Source organism: Schistocerca piceifrons, chromosome 2 (genome assembly GCF_021461385.2).
Source record: "Schistocerca piceifrons isolate TAMUIC-IGC-003096 chromosome 2, iqSchPice1.1, whole genome shotgun sequence".
NCBI lineage: Eukaryota > Metazoa > Arthropoda > Insecta > Orthoptera > Acrididae > Schistocerca > Schistocerca piceifrons.
The window spans coordinates 797,580,963-797,607,603 of record NC_060139.1 but is presented as its reverse complement, the minus strand read 5'-3'; the positions used below and the strand labels follow the sequence as shown (position 1 = coordinate 797,607,603).

Genomic DNA, 26,641 nt, shown 5'->3' with positions numbered 1-26,641 from the left:
CTATGTAAATGTAGTCACAGAATTTCAGAAACAAGTCTTTATCCCGAAATATTAACATATGCAGGTGGCTGTCAGAAGACCATAAAAAAATGATGAAATTGTATTTAGTATTGCAGATGCAAAGAGCAACATGAATAACCAACTACAAAAGGATATGGATGTAGAAAAATCTACTGACAAATGTCAGCAGACAGAAATGTGTAGATAGACATAAATCTGCTATCTCTTGCAGCCCTGGTGCTTCCTCTGGAAGAAGAAAGGAAAGGACTGGAGGGAAGAAACTGGCAAGGCTTAATGACTCAAAATCACCCAGGATTCTTAATCAAGGAATTTACTAGATAGGACAAGTACAAAATCCATTTTTCCCCTTTTTCCCCCTCATCCGATTTACTTTGCTTGCGTTGACCTGTGGTACCGTAAGACATTTTCTTTATCATAAGGCCTGACAAGTTTATTTTCCTCAAGCTTGGTTCCAAAAAACATCAGTTTTAAGCCTTTTTGTGTGTTTCCACCAACTGTTAGTTCTTACCTAAATTTATGTCTGTACAAATGAGGATCGCTCTGAAAGTAATGTCCCATATTTTTTCCCTCAACAATTATTTATTCAACGCAATCAAAATTACATACATGAAAGCATGATGTTATCTACATCACCCCCTTTTCTTCCATGTAATCTCCTTCTAGTTCTATGACCCTCCTCCAGTAAGACACAAGGGCGTTTATGCCCTGTCAGTACCAGTCTTTGTTCTGGTCACGAAGACATTTCTCCCGTGCACAAATTACCTTTCATCATCCTCAATACCTCTCCCATTAACGCCATCCTTTAGTGTCCCAAACAACTGGAAGTCCTGCTAAGTCAGCACTGTAGTGTGAAAGGGATACCACTGTCCAACCCTGAAATCCTCAAACTTGTGCGAGGTAGAGCATTTATTGTGCCAAATTACAATATCCTCTGGGTTGTTCACAGCAGCAGTGCAACTGCTGAGGTGTAATGTGTCAGCCCTTGTGAACGAGAACATCAGCACAATGCAACATGTCTGGTGTGACCGTCGTGGATGGTCTCCCCTCTCAGTGCAAATTGTGGAGCTCAGCTGCACCCTCTTCTGATGGCTTCACCTCTGTGCCCAATAAACAGCTGTACTCCTGTCAACTGCAAATGCTTCATAAACTTCACACAAACATTTGTGAAGATTCGACACAATTTCTTTCTCTGCAGTGAGACTAAAAAAACAACATGCTGTTTGTTACATAAGTCACCTATGACTGTCAGTTTGAAATGGTGCTGCAGCTGCACTACCTTTTAGGAGAGACAAATTTTGCAGACACACTCAGTAAGCTTAGAAGAACTCATACTTAATGCTTCACATTCGGAACATTGTTGTCAGCTGAGAAAAAATATGTGAGGTATTACTTTCTGGGTGTCCCTGTATTATAAATATTTGCATCTCGCTGATAACTTTTAATTGTAAAATAACTATGATAAACTCTGCCAATAAAGAATAAATTTTGTTCTTTGTAGTTGGCAAAAGTAAAACGGTCTGAAACTACCACTGACCAAAACAAGGTCTATATTTGTATACTTCTTATCTGGATTGTGTCGCAATGTTGCCTTCACTACACGAATGAAACAAGTCAGTGACACAAAAACAAAACATAGGATACCTGTACTTTCAGGGAATGTTGGAATGAGATAATTTGAATCAATTCTGTCTGATGATGTAAACTTGATTCAAAGCGAACACAAAAACAAACCTTAAACTTCACAGGAGATTAAACTTGTGTAGTACAATCCTGAAATTTCATTGTCATCAAGTGAACCTTGCACAAGGATCATTGTCTTTCTCAGTGCTCGTTTGAGATATCAAAACACATTTACAATCTGAGCACAGCTTCAGTCTGCCTTTGGGACTCTACTACCTTTCCTCAATAAAATACAAATAGTCAGTACACTGTTATGGCATCACAATATAACAGCAGTAATGGGCTATGGTTTCCACTATCTTTGATTTTAATTTTCTAGCTACAGATAATTCATAATACTGAATAATTTTTACAGGTGATTGATTAAAATTTTTAATAGCTTACCTTTTCCATACATTCCTTGTTTTCTCCTTCAAGGGTCTTGTACTTCTTAAAGGCTTCTGTAAGGTCTTCAGACAGCTTTTCCATTTCTTTATGAACAGTGTCTCGTTCACTCATGATGAGAGAATACTCCTGCATAGCAGCATTCCGCTCTTCTGTGAGTCTTTTCAGGTCTTTACTTGCCTTCATTCGAACAGCCATGGCTTGGTTAATTTCCTTCACAGCCTCCTCATGTTGTTGCTGAACCTGCTTTCAAAATACACTTATTAGAAAAAAAACATAACATCAAACAACATACAAACAAAATAACAACAAACAATTAAATTCATGTCTTTGGGAACAAGAATGATGCAAAAATTGAGATCTTCCTTTGATGATACCATGGCCATTGACCAAGTGAAAAGAAAGTAATTGTCCAACTTGTATAAATAATTCAATAAAATACTTGCTATATCAGTTCTGGTCATTTTTCAATGAATTTTTCCAAATCAGTATCTTTCTCCTCGAGTTTATTGGCTTTTGGAGAAGTCAGCAAAAAAGCTGACATCAGTTTCGTATATGATCTTCCATCATACAATACCTGGTGTAACTGACTGGATGGCAGAGTATATGGTTGTGCAGTTTATTTTATGTTATAAACAGCTATGAAAATACGAGGGCGGTTCAGAAAGTAACCTCCGATTGGTCACAGTGCGGGTTGTGGGGGGAGTAGCGACGCCATCTGTGCGTTCACGCACTCAACAGGTCAGTCGGCATCAAGCCGTGGTCGAGTGAACGTTGCACGCATCAAGCCGTGGTCGAGTGAACGTTGTACCTGCGCTAGTTTAGTTTTTGTGGCAGTTTGAAACGTGTGCTGCAATAGAAAACCCCGCCAAATGTGAAGTGCGTGCTGTCATAAGGTTTTTTACAGCCAAAGGATATTCTGCAGCAGCTATTCATCGTGAGTTTTGTGCCATGTACGGACCAAGAGTTATGAGTGAAGGAGTTGTCCGTGAATGGGTACGTTTATTTAAAAGTGGACGAGAAAACGTTCATGGTGAAGAGAGGAGTGGTAGACCATCATTGGTGACTGACGAACTCATTCAGACAGTTGATGCAAAAGTTCGTGAAAATCGACGTTTCTCAATGTCGGAGTTGTCTACTGGTTTTCCACAGATTTCTAAGACTCTCTTGTACGAGATAGTGACAGCAAGATTGGGTTACCGTAAGTTCTGTGCACGATGGGTGCCCAAAATTCTTACTGACCACCACAAAACTGAAAGAATGGCCTCTGCATTAGACTTTCTGTCACGTTATGAGGACGAAGGAGAACCATTGTTAAACAGAATCGTGACCGGTGACGAAACCTGGATTAAGTACGTGAACCCTGAGACAAAAGAACAATCAAAGATGTGGGCACATTCAAATTCGCCTACCAAACCAAGAAAAGCCTCGCAAGATTTTTCTGCCAGAAAACTGATGGCAACGGTGTTTTGGGATGCCAAAGGGGTGTTGTTGGTTGAATTCATGGAACGTGGTACGACCATTAATCAAGACGTGTACTGTGAAACAATAAAAAAGATGCGGTCACAGGCTGGCTCCAGGCACAAGCGGGTGATTCGCTATGGAGACTATGTAGAAAAATAGTGCAAAGATGTAGTTGTAAGATGTATATATTAAAATGTTTTTATTTAACTTGGTGTATTTTTTAAAATCAACCGGAGGTTACTTTCTGAACGGCCCTCGTATAATCTACAGGCTCTTTCCAGTGACTGGGTTGTTGAAATAAGGTTATTCTAGAATTTAACAGTATAATTTTGCACCGAATCAATTTCATTTTGAGATTAGTTGAAAAGAAAAATCCTTTTGGCAACAGACAGATCAATTTATGAACAAGGGCATGGTCAGACTTTTCACATCAAAATCTATCTTGATTTTTCTGCCACTCATAGCTAATGGCCTTTAAAACCAACAAGCTACATTTGAGTTGCCTACACGGTCTGCCACCTATTGAACAAAACACGAGAGTATGGAACATCAAACCAGTTGTGTGATTGGACTCAAGATTTTTCTTGCTAACAATGTTCTGTGTGATACTAAATAGAGAGAAACCTTCAGACAATACGGGAAAATTGTGCAAAATGCAGGACAACCTGCAGAGGAATGACGTTTGGTGCACAGATTGATAATTGACCCTCAGTATAAACAAATTCAGTGTACTAGGCATAAACAGGCAGAAATACCCATTACTGTATGATTATTTATTAATCATATGATGACAGGAAAAATACTGGACAATTATTCACAACCAACAGGAACAGATACTCACAATTTCAAGTTCAAAATGGGTTCACACTCAAGCCCAGGCTTGAAATCCAGTCAGAATCTTCTGCAGACAAATTGTCAAAGTCTTCCATTGTCCTTCAGAATGCTCTAAGGGAACATTAAAATGTTATGTGATGTACTGTTTGTGACCTTCGACACAGTCAAATTCGAGGGAGGACTTCCACACACACACCCCCCCCCCCCTCCCCCTACCCACCATGTGCAGTAATGCTCCCCACCTGCCGCAGCCAGATCTGATGCACCATTGTCACTCGGGTAGAGGAAAACTTGCTGGTCACACCCAGATATTTTAATTTACTGATGATGCTTTAGGGTATATTGCTACTGTCATTGATTATTCCAGGCTTGCTGCATGTTGAAGTTACCATCCTGCAGGTTGACTGCTGTGTGCCATGTTGGTTTTCTAGACCTCAGTCGGTGGGGTTCAAATGATGAAATTTCTTGAATGGATTGGTAATTCTGTTGTTTTTTTTCCCCCTCCTCCTCCTCCTCCATACATTCAGTAATGACTGTGATCTTCTTATTGATGGTAATGGAATATTACTAAGGACCAGTGGACAGCGTAAGCTTGTGGGACGAATACACCCTGTGATGAGGCGCATAGCTCAACTGAACTGTGTGTCAATTATTTTAGTGTGAGTGCTGTTTAGCCAGGTTACAGTATGAAAGAGCTGAAGCTGAGGACTTTTGCAGTGGCACCCAAGCTACTCTTGTTATCTTTTGGAGTGTATCGCTCTGAGTTTTGATTTTAGTTGTCATACTCCAGAGACGTATCTTTTACGTCAAAGGCCTGTCTAGGACCACACCTTGGTATTATAGAGTGCTGCAATATTGGAGAGTCTGATCTCTAAATGTGATGTTAGGTTTGTAGTTTGGTTATTTATTCCATATGTGGAAAGCTGATACAATGGTCTTTTGATGATTTGATCGGAGAAAGTTATATTTGAAGTATTTATCCATTGCCTTCAGATCAGATGTTAAGAGTCGCTTCAGCTTTCCTAAAGTTTTGATCCTGATTGAACAGAGCACTATCGTATTTGGAACGTCTTATGTATAGAAATTAAAAAGGAGTGGGGCCAAAACAGAACCTTGTGGTGTATCATGAAGTATTTATTGTTCAGCATGTTGTCAATTAGAGTGGTTAGTTTCCGACATGAAATGACACTGATGAATTTGAACAGGAGTCTGTCACGCCAGACTATATCATAAACTGCAGTTCAATCTAAGAAGATCCCAATGTTTATCTTCTGCTTCTCAAAGCCGTTTCCAATATGAGCTGCTGTTGTTAGAAACTGTTCCCTACACCCTCCTCCTGGTCTACACCCAGCTTGCTCCATGGGAATGTGTTTGTTGATGGCTGAGCAGATTCTTTTATAAATGAACTTCTGCAGGAGTAATGGGACAATAGTTTTCAACTTTGAAGGATCTTTGTTTGATCTTAGTACAGCAATGATCTTAGTTTTCCTGAAGAGAGGTGGCAGATAATTTGAGTAAGATGTCTGAAAAGAAGGTGTTCACCCATTTGACAGTAACAGGAGCAAGGTACAATAGAAATTCAGACTGGGTACCATTTACAAGCTGCCTAACCTCTCTTGTAATGTATTTATCTCCTGTTTACTTGGAAGTGGAGATCATGTAATTGGCCACATCATCTAAAATCATCTAAATTTATGTTACATTTTTGTTGGGTGGTGATGTATGTTGTATGCAGCATTCTGATTAAGGACCAGGACTTCCTTCTGGAAGGAGTATAGTTCAAGGAGGCTGCAGTTTCTTTCCAGTTGTTTCTTCTGTTCTCATTTAGTGACTTCAGAAGGTTTGAGACAGTAGCAGGATCACCAGTGTCTTTGAACTCCTTGAGAAGCCCTTCACTGTCTTCATTCCAGCCAGGAATGTATTCTTTGCAGTAACCCCTTGGCACATCACAGCAAGGAATATAATTCTTTGTGGCTGCCTCTCAGTATGTATTGTTTTGCTGTGATTTCAGTATGCCAAAGGATCTGTTGCATTTGTTGAAGATGGGCTTTATTGATCTTATGTTGGCATCTGTTTGTTTAGAAAATTCAAACCAGGTGGTTTTTTTTAAGTTACATCTAGGTTTCAGATAAGAGTGGAGGTAGGTATGAACAATCCCATCTGGAGACTTATTGGACTATGATTACACAATTGCAGAACAGTAACTGGAACCAGATATATCCATAAAATATCTAGAAGTATGCATAAGAGTGAAATGACCACATTAAATCACAGGTATGTCAGATGATACACAAACTCACTAGAAGAATCCTCAGGAAGTTTAGTCCACCCACAAAGGAGGTAGCTTGCAAAAGCCTGGCTTAACCAACACTTTATACAGGGTGTACAGAAAGTCCGGGAACACTTTCAATTTTTTTATTGCTCAAAAACCAAACATTGTACAGATATCATACATATGTCATTTTGAAGAGAAACCCTGAAAGTTTTTTTTTTCCATGTATACCGCCACAGTGTAGCTTGGTAATTTGCCGATAGTCAGCGCTACTTGCAAACATAGAGAGTTCAGGTGCAGAGCGAGCTTTCTGTGTGGTGGAGTTCAATAAAAACAAGTGTGTTACAGCTGTTCAATGGATGTTTAGAACCAAGTACGGTAAGAAGCCACCAACAAGGAAGGCCATTTACTACTGGTACAACAAATTCATTACGACGAGTTGCTTGTGCCTGGAAAGGAGAAGCGGACGTTCCAGAGTGAGTGAAGTGAATGTGGAGCGCGTATGAGAGACATTCATTAGGAGATCACAGAAATCGGTGCATTGTGTATCCCGTGAACTTGAAATGGCTCCAATAACAGTGTGGAAAGTTCTGCAACAGACGCTGTCTATGAAACCATTCAAATTGGAGTTAGTGCAGAAGCTCAATGAAGATGGGGGAACAGCTGTTTCATGAAATGGCCTCCCCATCACCAGATCTCCCTCCGTGTAACTTTTTTCTGTGGGGACACAGGAAAGGACTACCGCAGTCGATGATGCCATGCTGGGACGGGTATGGCAAGAATTCAATTACCGTATTGATGTGTGCCAGGTCACACATGGTTCGCTTATCAAATGTTTGTAAAAAAAAAAAAAAAAACTTTCAGTGTTTCTCTTCAAAATGCAATTTATATGACATCTGTACAATGCTTAGTTCTTGTGCAATAAATAATTGAAAGTGTTCCTGGACTTTATGTACACCCTGTATTGCTCGTCAATCTGGGATTCGGTACCAGATCGCATTGAAAGAGAAATGACAGAGAAAAGTGTAAGTGTGTGTGTGTGTGTGTGTGTTTTGTAACTTAGCTCATTAAAGAATTTCTTCTGGTAACAAGTAAGTTTTCATTCTCCTTATTGTATGCCTGTCAATAACTCAAACGCTACTGGTATTCATTGAATGGTCTTCTTTACTCTAAATTGTTTACATCTGGAAACCTGAATCTTTTTAGAACCACTTACTTGAAAAGTATCTCCTTGTAACATTACGTATGTATTCTATGAACAGTTAGAATCTAACCAATGTATGCTTTCTGGTATACATTTGTTAACTATTTAATTTTACATTGTGTTGGTTTAGTTTATTCCAACATTGGAAAGTAGAAAAAATTAATAAAATATAAATGAAATTGATGTCAGATCTGACCTAATCTTATATAATTGTAGCAACTATTACAAGAAACAGTAAACCATTACAGTTTCATGTGGGAGTTAATCACAAATAAGAATGCAGGGTCAACACTGAATCTTTAAGGGCTGTGGAGGAAGAATCATTGTTATAAAGTGTCGATTATTTGCTAAAATCAGCTCTGCAATTGAATTTTTGGTACAATCATTTTAATAGGACAGAAGTGAGGGTGAAGTTAAATTAGCAAGACCAGGATATAAATAGATTACAATTTTTGCTGACCTCAATCATTCAGTCTCCATCAACATGATATTGTATCATATACATTATCTTTTCTCATTCATATTTATTCACTTTTTGTGTGTTGTTTGCAACATGTTTCAGATTGCCTCCAGTGTGAATGTCAAACAAGTCGAAATAATCACTCAGTTACACGATTAAACCACTCATGCTATTTAACATCTGCGTGCTTGGAGAGATAGAACTACATCACAAACTGTAACAGCTGCATCACTGAGAGTGTTGTGTAGCTCTTGCAACCTATCTACTTAGATATTACTGGAGCAATATTGTTAAGGTTTAATACAAACTACTTCTGAATGCAGAAGGTTCTGCCTAAAACTAAAGTAAAGGATTATTATGAATACTGCAAGTTAATGAGAAACAAACAATAAAGTAATAATGCAATGTTAAAATGGATTGTGTGTGACAATACAGACCTTAGCAAGAGCTTCTCGATATTCGTTTCTCTCCCTGAGAGCCATATCCCATTGACGGATTGCTGCTGTACATTGTTGTTTTAGACCATTTCTTTCTCGAACAGCAGCATTTCTTTCTTGCACAACTTCTTCATACTGCTTTTTAAACCTTCCAACTTCTTCCTGCAGCAAAATTTGATCTTTTAAATTATAGGAAAGAATAGAATTAATACAAAAGTTTAGTAACAAGTTTAGGCACAGTTACACTGAAACTCCTGTAAATAATTTTTAAGTCTGGACATTAACAATATCTGAGATGTGAAAAGACTGTCTATTTAACAAGTCTTCACTACCAGTGCACAGTCAGTAAAGATTCATGTGAAGCTCTGCTCCAATTTTGGCATATGATACATAGACAATTATCTCATGCCTGAAATATTATTACTAAATATGCTAGATAGCAGTCAATGTGAATCAAAGTAGCAGTTTATGATCACTGCATTGCTCAGGATTGAAGTCTCTAACCCTATAATCTTCCTGACTACAACCTCTGCTAGCACCTGCCCCACAACCACCTCCATCCCTGCTGCAGAACTTAACTTTATTACTCCTACATCCATGCCCTCTTCTCCACAGTGTTCTCTTCATCTGTGCCATCTCCTTTCCAATCCTCTCCTCACACAACTCGCCTTGCCTGGGGCAAGAACGATTCCATCAGTGCCACATTCCTACCTGATGCCTCTGCTGCTGCTCCCTCCCAGCTGCCAGCCTCCCTTCTCCAACCTCTCTCCTGTTCCCCACCACCTTCCTACCCTCGCCCACTCCACCCAACATAATCACCACGCCACTCAATCTGGAGTGGCAGCATAATGTACTCAGCTAGGACAATGTAATTGCATATATTTGTGCATGCTTGTGTTCATTTATACTGTTTTGGTTTTGCTGATATTTAGAAAATGTTTCAAGAACCCAGATTTTCCTGAACTGCTCCTTCTGTTACTTCTCATTTTAAATTGCTATCATCACCCCAGTATCATCACCATCAAATGAAAATTCAGCCCATCACTAAGATGGAGGGCACTGGGAGGGAAGCACAAGTCTGCAGATTGGGAATTTTGCTTGCTCATACTCGCTCGAATGCGGCAGCACTCAGGTGTGGTTTGTTGGAGTGCGAATGCTCGGAGCAGAGCAAGCTGTGGTCGAATGAGGCACTATGGTGTGGGAAGAGCAGAGGCCACTTGGCCTGTACGCTTGCCACTCTGAGGAATCATCCTGGCATTTGCCTGAAGTGATTTAGGGAAATCACGGAAAAACTAAATCAGGAGGGCCAGGCAAGGGTTTGAACTGTCATCCTCCCAAATGCAAGTCCAGTGTGCTAACCACTGCGCCACCTCGCTCGGTACATTTGTCTGCAGGCCATTGTTGTTTCTGATATAATCCCACCAGCTCAGATCAAGTTATGCTGTAAATACATATTCCTGCAGAGTAGCATCTAACGCTTTAGACAATAAAGAAAATTTGGAAACAATCAAAAGTCTCGCAGACCACATCAGTTGTTCTGTAAAACTGCTATCTTTGTAAATTGTTGCACGTGACTGTAGCCAACATAAACTAAATTTCAACCATCTTAAAGCTATTGCAGGTACAGATTCATTGCTTTTTCATAAAGTTTCTATGTTTAAAAGCAGTCTTCTCTCTAGTATGTCACGTTAAGGGTAATCTTAGCTTTTAGACTATCTTGAGTTTTAACAGCAATCGTTTTTTTATTGTGTAACTAACCTAAAAATTATGTAGAAGTAATGGTCTGAATTCGGCCTATTACATGTGGTCTAAATTTAGGCAATGGCCAGATTTTGGAGCATTTCATCAATATGACTAACCTGAGGCACTGTTTTCTAGAATGGAAAGGAAAATGTCAAAACATATCCTGCAGGGAAAAAGGAAGAAGTGGGACAAAATAAATATGTTGTTGTTGTTGTTGTTGTTGTTGTGGTCTTCAGTCCTGAGACTGCAGCTCTCCATGTTACTCTATCCTGTGCAAGCTTCTTCATCTCCCAGTACCTACTGCAGCCTACATCCTTCTCAATCTGCTTAGTGTAAATAAATATGGCCATGGCAATTTGTGCAGCCAGAGATGAAAATATATGGACATCGAAGGCTGCTAAAGTATTTTATGTGCCACACACAACCTTACAAGCATTTAGCAAGGCAGAAGTTTTTGCTTCAAAAAATAATTTCACAAAAAATTTGAAGAAAGTTTGTATTAGGTGCAGAACCATATTTCACATAGAAAAGAAATTTTATGTCTTTGCATGTGGTGACCTACACTGCACAGTTTACCAGTTAGCAACAAGGAATGGAGAAGGGAGAGGTAGGAAGAGCTCGGATGGATCTATTTTGCCAACATCATAAGAGAAGAATTAAGACAGAAATCAGTGCCACTACCATTTCAAAACCACTTTTGTACTTTTAGCTGTATTTCATTCACAGTAATGTATGATCTACAGTAAAGTGATTAGTAAGCTGCACGCTATCATACATTTTCAATAGACAATTTGTGAATCAAGTGACTGCTGTAAATTATGAAAAGGTGAATGGTTTATTAAGAAGGTAAAGTTCCACACAAACACATGCGGAGGGGGGGGGGGGGGGGGGGATGAGAAATTTTAGAGAACTAAAAAAAAAAAATCATGGGAAATGAAAATCACTAGTTATTTTTTCTAACAAGAAAACTAAAGCTTTCAATGAAAAAATAAATTCATAAAATTATGTGGCATGGTCATATACACCTTCATTTTTGCAGCGTGAAAATCTGAGATGCGAATTTGCCCCTTTCCCACTCAAGCTTGGGGTGCTCAAATGGTACTGAGGGACAGATTCGAGTCATTTTGGAAAATCAGGAAAAATCTAAATAGAGATGGTGGGATGGAAGCTTCAAACCCACCCCTTCCATGCAATATGTACATTGGAAATTATAATTATTAAGAGCTTCATTCTTAGTGTACATTTTTTCTGCAGAGTATATTGTCATGAGCCTCACACCAACAGCAACAAAATAACGTCTAATGTCAGACTGGAAGGCAACAGTCATATTTCTCAATCTCTGTCCAAACAAAATGTATTTCAGTTGGTGTTCTGTAATATCTTCTCAGACCCTTTAATTCAACACTTTCTTAATTATTTTAAAAGAATCTCACTTTTTTCCCTGCACTGCACCTCTTCACACCAATGCATCGTTATTGTAACAACAACTATCAGATGTATGTAATAAAATGTCCAATTCCCAGTTCCCTCTGTTATCTTCCTTTTTACTGTTTTCTCCATTACAAAATTAGTTTAGGTGAATGCATTAAAACATGTGCCCATGTACTGTCTCCTCTGAGTAGTTTACAAAATATATAATTCCATTTATGGCCTATGCACAGTCCTTTTGTATCACACTAATTCAATGTAACAACAAAAACAATCAATTATTGATAAAATTATTTAACTGAATAGATAAAAAGTCTACTCACCAAGTGGCAGCAGAAAAAAAACACACACACACACACACACACACACACGTAAAAGACTGTTGCGATTGGCAAGCTTTCGGAGTTAGCGGCTCCTTCTTCAGGCAGAAGGGTTGAATGGAAAGGAAGAAGGGTGAAGGAAAAGGACTGGAGAGGTCTAGGAAAAGGGGTACATTTTGTGAGTCACCCAGAACCTCGGGTCAGGGGAGACTTACCATACAGGATGAGAAACACTAATTCAATTGATTGAAGAGAACTTTCATTGGGAATATATATTGTGGACGTCGTCAATACAAACATATAACAGAGAATCTAAGAAGGTGATAAGATTTAATGTTCTGGTTCATTTAGGGTACCTGCTTGTAAAATAGTTGAATGCTGTGAAATGATGCACAACAATTCCTTCACACTCAACACAGAAACTATTAAAGAAACCTTCGTTCCTGTCACAATAAGAACAAAGTCAGCTTACTTGTAAGTCACAATTCAAATCAAGTATATGACAATTTTTTGTTCAATTTACACATAATCAGGTTATATACAACTGACATATTCATATCGTTATAATATTTTAAAGATAATTAAATATCAACACCAAAGTATTCATGTAAAAATAATAAGACTAACTTCTGATACACTTTAATGACAGAGAGTATTACCAACCTGTGCCAGTTCTAGCTTGCTCACAGCAGTAGAATGGGAGGAGAGCAAATCATCATATCGTTTTCTCAAGGCATCATACTCATCCTTCACAGCCTCGTACTTCCTCAGTGCATTGAAATACTGCTGATTTAAGCTATCATTTGTACCACCCTCACTCACTATCACCTCCTGCAACAAATCATAATACAAATTATAAGCAATAAAAACAGCTAATTTAAATGTAATCTATGAGGTTTTCACAGCAAAATTAATGATTTCCAAGTTTCTGTGTTTGCAGATGAGCAAAAGCTATTATCTTACCAAATTTTGCTTACTTATAACTCATTGGTTGATCTTAAGTTTCTATGAGACTATTTTTCTTTGATGGTGTCACGAAAGCAATTGCTATGGTGGCATGTTGCATCTCTAATTCAGAATTTGGTTGTACTCCAACAGCGAGTAATGAAATCTGAGACCAACACCTTTCAAGTACAACAAGAAAAGTTAAAATATTGTGGAAGGAAAATGACAACTTAATGCAGCAACTGCAAACCCAATAACCTGGAAATTAAATTATTTAAAATCTCTCCTTTCATACAACTGGTAAGAGCTCTCTGTGAAACAGAACACTAATACATACAATGCAGGAAAGACTGATTGCTACTTACTGTAAAGATGACACATTAAGTTGCAGAAAGGCACAATTAAAAGATACTTGCATATAAGCTTTCAGATACAGCCTTCGCCAGAACAAGAAAGAGAGACACACACACCATTCATTCACACAAGCAAGCACACATCGCACACACATGACCACCAGCTGCTGCAGCTCAGATCAAACTGATACAGGCTCATCATTTCTATGATCCTTCAACAGGCAAGCAAAAAATTAGTATCACCAAAATTAAATGAATTTCAGAGTTCGCTTATTAAATCTTCAATTCTCACAAAGAAATAAATTTGCTGGACCTTGATCTCTTTACCACAGCTGATCTCACCATTCATAATGGAGCAAATCAGATTCATACAACAGAAAAGCTTGCAACACTGTTGCAAAAATCTGATAATATTTTTTCCAATGCAACAAGTAGCATTAACAATTACAAGGCACACATCACACTGAAGCCAAATGCTACGCCAAAATTTTGTAAACTGCACAATGTTCCCTTTGTGTTAAAGAAAAGTCAGATAGGAACTTGACCACCTTGAACAGACCGGTATTATCGAATCCATAATCAGTAGTCAATGGACAATGCCAGTCAGGGTTGTACAGAAAATGAATGGCACAGTACAAACCTGTGGAGACTGCAAAACAGTAGTAAATTCACAATCTATCATTTGATGCTTACCCAATTCTGAAACCAGAAGAGCTCATGTGTAAATTAGCAGTTGGTGTATACTTCAATAAACTTGATCGCAAGGAGGTCTATTTACAGATACCTTTGGATGATGACAAACAAAGATTCATGGTCATAAATACTTCATTTGCTCCATACAGATACAGGAGGTTGCTTACTTACTCCTGGGCACTACAGCCCTTGTAGGGCTTTGGCCTCTGACAATCACAGCCCAATCTCTATGATCTGTTCTTTTCCTCCATCTTCTCACTCCCATTTTTCTCAAGTCACTCACATCATCAAACCATCGCTTCCATGGTCTCCTTTTGCACCTTCTGCCACATGGATTTCCTCTGTAGATCTTCTTCACAGATCTATATTCTGACATTCACTCTAAACGGCCCAACTATATTAATCTGTTGCTCTTGATTTCCAAAACTAGGTCACAATAACCATAGTCCTTCCTATTCTTTGTTTTCCATGGTCTCTATTCCCTGCCTCACTCACCTCACTCACTGTTTCAGAAATCTATCTTAGTATTTTTCTGTATCATTTTCTCAGGAATTCCTTTTCTGCTCAACATTGTCCATGTTTCTCACCATACATTACACTGGTCTTACAACCATTCAATACACAGTCACCTCGGATTTTCTGCTCAGGCTATGTGACTGAATACTTTTCATCAGGGCCCAGGAAGATCTACTCCCTGTGGAAATCCTTCAATTTGTTTCTTCACTTATGTTGTTATTGTCAGTTACCAGTGCTCCCAAGTACTGGAACTTTTCATATCTCTTGTATTTGATTAAATTCAACTGGATGTATTTTGATTTAACCACAGCCTTTTCTCCTAGAAGTGAAGAAAAACTGTACTTTGGTGTTGTTTACACGAGGCCTCAACTCTTTTGCCACATTTTCGAGTCTGCCAAATCCTTATTCCAGCTCTTTCAATCTTCTAGACAACACACAAACACCATCAGGATATGCTAGGTTTTGGTTCATATGCTTAAGACATACACACACAGATTCATGCTCATAAATACTCCATTTTGTCAATACTGATACAGGAGATTACCATTCAGGACTGACTGTGCTAACATACTAAAGCCATCAAAAACTTCCCAGTTCCAAAAGACCGTACGCAGGTACAGACTGTGTTAGGCCAAATAAATTACTACAGGAAGTTTATCCAACATGCTGCATGAATTTTCAAAAGGCACAAAATGGAATCTGAACAGTGAATGCCAATTTGCATTCAACAAATTAAAACAAAGTTTGTGGATGCCAAATTTATAACAACATATGACCTGCATAAAATGCTGACAATTACGGAAGATCCATCAGAATAAAGAATTGGCACTTTTTTGTCACATCGACAATATGGTTTTGAACAGGCAATAGTGTTTACATCAAAGAACTGATAGTTGTTCAGAGGAACTACAGATATATCAAGAAAGAAGCAATTGTGATTATTTTCATTGTGGCCCTCTAAGAAACATGAGAAACCATTACATAGCACTAGCTTTCTTGTTCTTCTTATCTTCCCAAAAACTCTTCCTCCTTTTACTTTGGACCTGTCTTGTCGGATGGCCCCAATGGACCACTTATGGCCTGTCTTTGCTCAGTGCTTCTTTCTTGCACCCAGGAGTGGGGACCCCATTAACTTTACGTGGCTGTCAAAGTCTGTTATATTAACAAAGTTGTTTCATTATCCAAACTATATTCGTGAAGCATATTAAACGGGGTGATGCAGTCGATCGAGTCGTAAGCTTTCTTGAAATCTATGAAAGTGAAAACTGTGAAATTTGACTTTCAGTGTAGCAGTATCATTTGAGATTCCAGATCTGCTCTGCATATCATCAGCCTGATTGGAAGCCCACCTCGGTATTCCCTGACCAATTTTTCTGTCTGTTGCTCCAGCTTGGTAAGCAGGGTATCTGAAGAAGGAAAAAAAAGAAAGAAAAAAAAAACCTTGCAGGCAACTGGTAAACGTGCAACACATCAGCAACTGTTTGGATATGTCTTATTCCCCTTTTTGTGTAATGGATGGCATTTTTCCTATCTGCTGGTATGTTGCCATTTTCATGTGTATTGACAATGATGGTTTGTAGTCTGTCAATCAAGAGGTCACCTCCAATGTTGAGCATTTCTGCAATTGTACCGTTGTCCCCTGGTACTCTGTTGTTTTTAGATGTTAAACATTGTTTAGTATTTCCTCATGTGTAGATGGAAGAGAGTTTTATTTGGAGCAGTAAAGTGAAATTGCAGATGGTTCACAGTTGGGTAGTTTATAGAAGTACTGCTTCAGAATTTCATAGTTGGCTTGTATATTTGTCTCAAGTGGTCCATCAGGGTGACAAAACTAAAGACTGAAGGGTTTGTAGTTCATTTGTTCTTCCAGAAATGTCTTTTAAAAATTCATATGTTGTTCTTTTTGAAATCATTCTCAATGTCCTCTAATATTTTGAGGTAGTGTACTGTTTAATACATTTGATTGTTTTACATATTTTTCTCTGTTTTTCTAAAAAATTATGCCAATTCCCTGGAGTTTGTGGCTATACTATAACTTTCAGGCTCTGATATGGGATTCTAGGGATCTGTCGCAGTCTGAGATCCGCCATCTTTGCTTCTGTCTCCATGGTGGTTGAGCAAGTTTTCTTGCTGATTGTTGAACGGTTTCTAGAAGCTTTTTCCATATTTGTCTGTAGTGATTGTGCAAAATCTGCTGCATATTCTTTCAAGAATTCTGAGTTATGCATGGGAGTTTAGACTTTTGGCCCCTCTTTCTGTTGGGTATAAAATGAAGTTTGTTCTGTGAGATGTTGTGATAAGATTCCACACAACCCTCACATTCATGATTTTTGGAGAGAATTTTCTGGTTATTGCCACAGGATCAATCTGATATTCTCCTATGTGGTTGATTGGTTGTTACCTTCCATCGCAGCTTTTTAAAGGGCAACAAAAGGCCCAGAGATTCGAGAACCCAACGTAACCCATGGGCAACCATCCTTTCAAGCAGCTTACAGAGAATGTCGTTCTGGCTACATGGCCACTAACTGTCAAGATATGTTGGGTTCCTGCCTGGCGTAAGGACTAGGACAACTACGCTATTGTGAGGGAAAGGCACCTTGGAGTCAAAGATGGTTGAAGACCCTCAGGGGATGCTGCCTTTGGGTAACATCCAGGTGTTTGATCATCTGGTTGTGAATTCAGTCACAGCAAAGGGCTGCATCACGGGATGAGGCAAGAACCTAAAATAGTTCCCAGTCAGTGATGAGTTCATTGTAAGTTTCAGTTTGGTGGGGAGTGAAATGTAAGGGGCTGTCTTCAACTTGTTGCTTCTACAATAGAAAGGTAGCTGGATACGGAAGTATGCCAAATGCTGTTGCTACTCAGGTCATAAGGTATTTTGCAAGAACCAACAAATCAGTACAAACCCTGTGGGACAAGGCTGGGAACAGCTGTTGATCGTTGGCAGCTCATAAAACCACTGAGCTTGTCCCACACCTGAAATGAAGATGCATACATCCCCATGTAGGAGACAAAGCATTCCCAGCATTTCTTCTTGCTGCATTTGATTAGACAGCAAGGCTTAGCATGAAGTTGCTCAAAAGTGATAAGGCTGGTCTGCCAAGGATGTCATTTAAATCACCGCAGGGTGATCCTGAATAGCTACTGCAATGTATTTGGTTCATCACGGCACCATCCGACAGTCTAGGGGACCTGTAGAAAGGGAAATAGCAGATACAGCAGAAGAAAGAGACTGAGAATGAAACCACAGAGGCATACAAAGGCCAACTGGCTCTGTCAGATGCCCAATGCAGTAGTCTGTCTGTCTGGCAGTGGCAAAGAAACGACAGGGTAATTGGAAACTGGTCACTATCACACAGGTCGTCATGTAGTGAAGCCACAAGATTAGGGAAAAAGGTCATTAGAGCAATACACTATGGGCAGTACTGAAGTGAGTAGGAGAACCATTGCTGAGGACACACAGATCATGATCTGTGAGAAGCTAGTCAATTAGAAGGCCCCTACCAGGTGAAGTGGTACTCCCCGCACAGGTTTTTTTGTGTGCTGAAGTCACTAAGCAGGAGGAAAGAGGGGGGTGGGAGTTGTTGGATTGATGTGGTCAATTCAACATAAGTAAGTGACCTGCCTGGAGATAGGTAAAATTGCAAATGGCAATTGCTGAGGTCATCTGCATCTGCACTGCTACTGCCTGCATTTCTTGGATTCAAACCACAGAAGAAGAGGAAATAAGGTAGTGTCATTCTGGCAATTGACAGTACCCTTTACAGTTCTACTGAATGATCATGTGACTGGTGGCCAGGTTAGGCGTGAAGGGGTCAGGAGTACCAGCCATTCAGCATGATCATTGCCTGTCACCAGTGGGCAGTGTCCAAGAAAACCACATCCACAAACATCAGCTAAAAATGTAACTGTATGGGGTGGATCTGGCATCCCCAGAGATGAGGGGGAGGGGGGGGGGGGGGATGGGCAGAGGAGGGTGGCGTTGGGGGTCACAGGAGCAGCCTTGTCCCAACTCCTCTTCTTCTTTTCCAAGCCCTTGGTGGACGAGGTTCATTGAAGCTGCTATCTGCATTGAGCACGGAACAGCTCTGGGACCCATAGATAGGCAATGGCTCCTTCAGCCATTTTTGGTATTGAGGCCCTAGTCGGGGGGGGGGGGGGGGGGGGGAAGGGGGGGGGTAGACAGAGAGAAGGACCCAAAGGTGGTGCCCTGTCACTGGTGGACGCCGAAGGAGAATGTTTCTTCACCTGGGTGAGGAAAGTGGTTCCTAAAGAGAACTGCGGGCACATTTCGTGAAGGTTGGCGTGTGTGTGTGTGTGTGTGTGTGTGTGTGTGTGTGTGTGTGTGTGTGTGTGTGTGTGTGTTGGGGGGGGGGGGGGGGAAGAGTATTGTGATGTTAGTGTAATGGAATACAAGCATTCATACTTCTCGCACCTCATATATGACAGGTGTTCAATAGATCTGCATTCCTGACACTTCTGTCCTTTCTTGCAAACTGAGAAAACTGGCAAACGTGGAGGGTGATGTTCTGCACAGCTGACATTCAAATGTGGATGTTCACAAGGACCACTTTCATGGAGTGATCATCCACAGTTGCCACGTTCCGGCTCCGCCATGCAGCAGGACGACATATGCCCAAAGTGTAAACATCTGATGCACCTCATAGGCAGTGGGACATCAGATTTCGCATCACACATGTACACCATGACTTTAACTTTCTCCGGGATGACATACCTTTCAAAGGCTAAGATAAAAGGTGCCTGTACCTATGCGATTATCCTTTGGCCCTTATTCTACATATATGATAAATTGTACACCTCGCTGCTGGAAGTTAGTGTGGAGTTCCTCAACCGTTTGGAGTGTAAGATCTCTGTGGGAGATGATTCCTTGGTTCATGTTCAAAGCATTTTGTGGGTTTTCACAGGTATGTCACCTAGATGACCACATTTCTGAAGAGCTGTGGATTGGGTAACAGGGAAAATTGCAATTAATAACGAACCAACCACTTCATATTTTTCCCAGACTCAACTTCCCCAAATTCATCCTCAATGTTTTTGACAAAAAAATAATGGTTTCACTGCAGTAAAAGTATCCCCATCAGTCCAAGCACATACCCAGTATTGCATCAAGTGTTTTGCTCCCAGACACCTAGCTTGTCCCTCTTGCCACGGTGTGGCCAGGGATGAAAATGCCACGATGTCACAGCTCTCTGCGTAATAACAACCATTCCCACCTGAAGAGACAACTAGGGCCTTGGGGCCACCAACAGAAAAAAGTTTAATTCACTTCATGTGCAAATCTTCCACCATGGTACCACCTACTCTTGAGCATGGGCTCTGCCCACGGGTGCCACCTGGCCACAGCAATGTTTTGGCTGGCCAGTAAACTATTGTTCAGAGTCCCCTGGCTCCAGCCATGAAGGGCACTTATCCCTGGCTTGCATGGGGAGTTTCCAGTTCAGATACCAACAATGCAATCCCTGCATGGTTAGGGGCCTACCACCATACAGGTACTTGGTAAGTCTCTCCCCCCCCCCCCCCCCCCTCGCCTCAACAAAATGGCTACCATGCTGGGTTTTGGGCACACTACTTTTACAAGAAAGGAAGAGTGACTTCAAAGGAGAATTAATCAGCAATAGTATAAATAGCACTACATAATGTGCATTCTTTGTCGTCTCCCTCGAGAGCTGAGAGAGGAACCTGTGATGTAGCATTATATGAATGAGTAGACTTCTTTTGTCTGTATCTATCTTTAGCCGCCATTAGAGGAGAAATTATAAAGGTGTGTGTAATTTTAATTATTGTTATGGTCTAAATACATTATAATTTATCAAAATTGTGTATTACTAATGTAAATTAGCTTGCCCATGTCATCTATAATATTTCTTTAAAGAATTTTCAGCACTTTTAGCGATTATCGTTGGTGTTGCTGGGCTGTGCCGCGAACCGAACGATTTGCAGCGGCGGCACATTTAAAAAATTGTTCCGCTATAAAATTAACCAAACCCGTAAATCGGGAGCAGGTAAAATTAGCAGTGAATTACGAAATATTTTTCTTTTACAGCGATCCTGAGGCTGACAATTTATTACTGGTTTTACATTTGTGCATTCATAGGCGGATAATTAATGTTGAAGTTGTTAATCTGTTGGTTCTTTCAATTTCTAAAGCAAATAACTTAAACGTATAGTGAAGTGTGTTTTGTCAATGATAATTAAAAGTTCAGGTCGGCTTGGCAATATTTAACCATTTTATGCTAACAGAGACAGTCTTGTGTTCCATAGCTAATGCCGGGAAAGAATTCAGTAAATATTTAAAAACCCACGGCATCTAGAAAATATGTGCCAAGGACGAAATAGGTAAAAAATTTAATTTAAATAATTTTCAAAGTCATAAATGTTATTAATCAGTTAGTTCGAATTTATTAGCATGAGAGTGCTGCTAAAGTTCACGTAATTTTAAATGTGCTTAATTCTGTCTAAATGAATTTTTATTACCACACGTAAAAAAAGGGATTCTACAACAAAGTTTGTACTGAAAGAGTAAATAACAAAAATATTTAAAGCCATTTCTTCCCCATTTTCATCTTATTTTTTTTATATATATATATATATTATATATATATATATACAAAGATGAGGTGACTTACCGAACAAAAACGCTGGCAGGTCGATAGACACACAAACAAACACAAACATACACACAAAATTCAAGCTTTCGCAACAAATTGTTGCCTCATCAGGAAAGAGGGAAGGAGAGGGGAAGACGAAAGGAAGTGGGCTTTAAAGGAGAGGGTAAGGAGTCATTCCAATCCCGGGAGCGGAAAGACTTACCTTAGGGGGAAAAAAGGACAGGTATACACTCGCACACACGCACATATCCATCCACACATACAGACACAAGCAGACATATTTAAATATGTCTGCTTGTGTCTGTATGTGTGGATGGATATGTGCGTGTGTGCGAGTGTATACCTGTCCTTTTTTCCCCCTAAGGTAAGTCTTTCCGCTCCCGGAATTGGAATGACTCCTTACCCTCTCCTTTAAAGCCCACTTCCTTTCGTCTTCCCCTCTCCTTCCCTCTTTCCTGATGAGGCAACAATTTGTTGCGAAAGCTTGAATTTTGTGTGTATGTTTGTGTTTGTTTGTGTGTCTATCGACCTGCCAGCGTTTTTGTTCGGTAAGTCACCTCATCTTTGTATTTATATATAATTTTTCCCACGTGGAATGTTTTCCTTCCATTATATATATATATATATAAAAAAAACAAAGATGATGCGACTTACCAAATGAAAGTGCTGGCAGGTCGACAGACACACAAACATACACACAAAATTCAAACTTTCGCAACAAACTGTTGCCTCATCAGGAAAGAGGGAAAGACGGAAGGATGTGGGTTTTAAGGGAGAGGGTAAGGAGTCATTCCAATCCCGGGAGCGGAAAGACTTACCTTAGGGGGAAAAAAGGACGGGTATACACTCGCACACACACATATCCATCCACACATACACAGACACAAGCAGACATATTTAAAGACAAAGAGTTTGGGCAGAGATGTCAGTCGAGGCAGAAGTGCAGAGGCAAAGATGTTGTTGAATGACAGGTGAGGTATGAGTGGCGGCAACTTGAAATTAGCGGAGATTGAGGCCTGGTGGATAACAGGAAGAGAGGATATATTGAAGAGCAAGTTCCCATCTCCGGAGTTCGGATAGGTTGGTGTTAGTGGGAAGTATCCAGATAACCCGGACTGTGTAACACTGTGCCAAGATGTGCTGGCCATGCACCAAGGCATGTTTAGCCACAGGGTGATCCTCATTACCAACAAACACGGAATGTGTGGATGGATATGTGTGTGCGTGCGCGCGAGTGTATACCCGTCCTTTTTTCCCCCTAAGGTAAGTCTTTCCGCTCCCGGGATTGGAATGACTACTTACCCTCTCCCTTAAAACCCACATCCTTTCGCCTTTCCCTCTCCTTCCCTCTTTCCTGATGAGGCAACAGTTTGTTGCGAAAGCTTGAATTTTGTGTGTATGTTTGTGTTTGTTTGTGTGTCTGTCGACCTGCCAGCACTTTCATTTGGTAAGTCACATCATCTTTGTTTTTAGATATATATTTCCTACGTGGAATGTTTTCCCTCTATTATAACCATATATATATATATATATAATTTTTTTTTCATCAAACTGGCGCCCAACGTGGGGCCCAAATAAGCAGTGGCCATAAAATACCCATGAGATAATTAGGGAATTATTGCAGTCAAACTTTGTTGGAGAACAATTAATAATTTTTTCATGTATTGTATGTATTGCCTAGCCAATGTTGTGTGGTAATACCTGTATATGATTTTTTGCATGAGAACACTATATACCCAGAGGCAAGCTGAAGAAGAGAGCTCATTATATCGAAAAATTAATTACCTACCACAATACCAGGGGGCAGCTGCACCCAAGATAGATCACCAAAAGGTAAAGCTACAGTGTAGTTGTCCTGTGGATAGTAAAGTAGCCTCAGTGCGGTGTTCTTGGATCATTAGTGGTTTTTTTTTTTTTTTTTTTTTAATAATAGGACATTTGAGTAGTTAGTCATCGTAGTATATAATAAGTGTGTTTCAACAAATGACCATTTCTTGTATGATTATGTCAGTGAAACCTGAGTATTAGGATATTTAGTTCAGATTTTGTTTCTTTTGTTGACTATGGTTAAATTGTGTAGTCAGAAAAATATAAACATGGATAATGAACAACAGTTAGCAAGCAGTGATACCAAGTTAGAAAGTGGGGCACAAAGTAATGTTAGTGGCGTAGTTCAGGAAGTACAATGTGAGAATCTGGGGGCAGAAGGGCAAGAAATGTTGCCACTGCCAGTCAGTGATTCAGTTGAAATTAGAAACACTGTGCCACCCACACGCACTAGACACGGACCAGGGAGTGGTGAGGTGTCAGAAGTGCAATCATTATGAGTTATGTTCGAGCGCATGCTCAATATCCAAGCTACGTTTATGCACCCCCCATGAACCATGGACCTTGCCGCTGGTGGGGAGGCTTGCGTGCCTCAGCGATACAGATGGCCGTACCGTAGGCGCAACCACAACGGAGGGGTATCTGTTGAGAGGCCAGACAAACGTGTGGTTCCTGAAGAGGGGCAGCAGCCTTTTCAGTAGTTGCAGGGGCAACAGTCTGGATGATTGACTGATCTGGCCTTGTAACAATAACCAAATGGCCTTGCTGTGCTGGTACTGCGAACGGCTGAAAGCAAGGGGAAACTACGGCCGTAATTTTTCCCAAGGGCATGCAGCTTTACTGTATGATTAAATGATGATGGCGTCCTCTTGGGTAAAATATTCCGGAGGTAAAATAGTCCCCCATTCGGATCTCCGGGCGGGGACTACTCAAGAGGACGTCGTTATCAGGAGAAAGAAAACTGTCGTTTCTACGGATCGGAGTGTGAAATGTCAGATCCCTTAATCGGGCAAGTAGGTTAGAAAAATTAAAAAGGGAAATGGATAGGTTAAAGTTAGATATAGTGGGAATTAGTTAAGTTCGGTGGTAGGAGGAGCAAGACTTCTGGTCAGGTGAATACAGGGTTATAAATACAAAATCAAATAGGGGTAATGCAGGAGTAGGTTTAATAATGAATAAAAAAATAGGAGTGCGGGTAAGCTACTACAAACAGCATAGTGAACGCATTATTGTGGCCAAGATAGACACAAAGCCCATGCCTACTACAGTAGTACAAGTTTATATGCCAACTAGCTCTGCAGATGATGATGAAGATTGATGAAATGTATGATGAGATAAAAGAAATTATTCAGATAGTGAAGGGAGATGAAAATTTAATAGTCATGGGTGACTGGAATTCGAGAGTAGGAAAAGGGAGAGAAGGAAACATAGTAGGTAAACATGGATTGGGGGGAAGAAATGAAAGAGGAAGCTGCCTGGTAGAATTTTGCACAGAGCATAACTTAATCATAGCTAACACTTGGTTCAAGAATCATAAAAGAAGGTTGTAAACATGGAAGAATCCTGGAGACACTAAAAGGTATCAGATAGATTACATAATGGTAAGACAGAGATTTAGGAACCAGGTTTTAAATTGTAAGACATTTCCACGGGCAGATGTGGACTCTGACCACACTCTATTGGTTATGAACTGTAGATTAAAACTGAAGAAACTACAAAAAGGTGCTAATGTAAGGAGATGGGAGCTGGATAAACTGAAAGAATCAGACGTTGTACAGAGTTTCAGGGAGAGCATAAGGGAACAATTGACAGGAATGGGGGAAAGAAATACAGTAGAAGAAGAATGGGTAGCTCTGAGGGATGAAGTAGTGAAGGCAGCAGACGATCAAGTAGGTAAAAAGACGAGGGCTAATAGAAATCCTTGGGTAACAGAAGAAACATTGAATTTAATTGGTGAAAGGAGAAAATATAAAAATGCAGTAAATGAAGCAGGCAAAAAGGAATACAAACGTCTCAAAAATGAGATCGACAGGAAGTGCAAAATGGCTAAGCAGGGATGGATAGAGGACAAATGTAAGGATGTAGAGGCTTATCTCACTAGGGGCAAGATAGATACTGCCTACAGGAAAATTAAAGAGACCTTTGGAGAAAAGAGAACTACTTGTACGAACGTCAAGAGCTCAGATGGAAACCCAGTTCTAAGCAAAGAAGGGAAAGCAGAAAGGTGGAAGCAGTATATAGAGGGTTTATACAAGGGCGATGTACTTGAGGACAATATTATGGAAATGGAAGAGGATGTAGATGAAGATGAAATGGGAGATACGATACTGCATGAAGAGTTTGACAGAGCACTGAAAGACCTGAGTCGAAACAAGGCCCCGGGAGTAGACAACATTCCATTAGAACTACTGACTGCTTTGGGAGAGCCAGTCATGACAAAACTCTACCATCTGGTGAGCAAGATGTATGAGACAGGCGAAATACCCTCAGACTTCAAGAAGAATATAATAATTACTAACCCAAAGAAAGCAGGTGTTGACAGATGTGAAAATTACCGAACTATCAGTTTAATAAGTCACAGCTGCAAAATACTAACACGAATTCTTTGCAGATGAATGGAAAAACTGGTAAAAGTGGACCTCGGGGAAGATCAGTTTGGATTCCGTAGAAATGTTGGAACACGTGAAGCAATAGTAACCTTATGACTTATCTTAGAAGAAAGATTAAGAAAAGGCAAACCTACGTTTCTAGCATTTGTAGACTTATAGAAAGCTTTTGACAATGTTAACTGGAATACTCTCTTTCAAATTCTGAAGGTGGCAGGGGTAAAATACAGGGAGCGAAAGGCTATTTACAATTTGTACTGAAACCAGATGCCAGTTATAAGAATCGAGGGGCATGAAAGGGAAGCAGTGGTTGGGAAGGGAGTGAGACAGGGTTGTAGCCTCTCCCCAATGTTATTCAATCTGTATATTGAGCAAGCAGTAAAGGAATCAAAAGAAGAATTCGGAGTAGGTATTAAAATTCACGGAGAAGAAATAAAAACTTTGAGGTTCGCCGATGACACTGTAATTCTGTCAGAGACAGCATAGAACTTGGAAGAGCAGTTGAACGGAATGGACAGTGTCTTGAAAGGAGGATATAGGATGAACATCAACAAAAGCAAAACAAGGATAATGGAATGTAGTCAAATTAAATCGGGTGATGCTGAGGGAATTAGATTAAGAAATGAGACACTTAAAGTAGTAAAGGAGTTTTGCTATTTAGGGAGTAAAATAACTGATGATGGTCGAAGTAGAGAGGATATAAAATGTAGACTGGCAATGACAAGGAAAGCGTTTCTGAAGAAGAGAAATTTGTTAACATCAAGTATTAGTCCAGTGAAACGGTCAGAAAAAAAGCCTGTACCTTGCAAAAGGTGGGGTAGAAGA

General features: G+C 40.0%; 1 protein-coding gene across 1 annotated transcript in view; it reads right to left on the bottom strand.

Annotated features, from left to right (window-relative positions):
• The window catches only part of LOC124773398 (disks large homolog 5-like), a 192,856-nt gene that overhangs the window by 126,089 nt on the left and 40,126 nt on the right, over positions 1 to 26,641 (bottom strand). The window contains exons 5-7 of the mRNA XM_047249398.1: positions 12,911 to 13,078; positions 8,757 to 8,918; positions 2,086 to 2,328 (exon numbers count right to left, since the gene is read on the bottom strand). Of these exons, the coding sequence (XP_047105354.1) occupies positions 2,086 to 2,328; positions 8,757 to 8,918; positions 12,911 to 13,078 (573 nt within the window). The remainder of the gene's footprint in view (positions 1 to 2,085; positions 2,329 to 8,756; positions 8,919 to 12,910; positions 13,079 to 26,641) is intronic.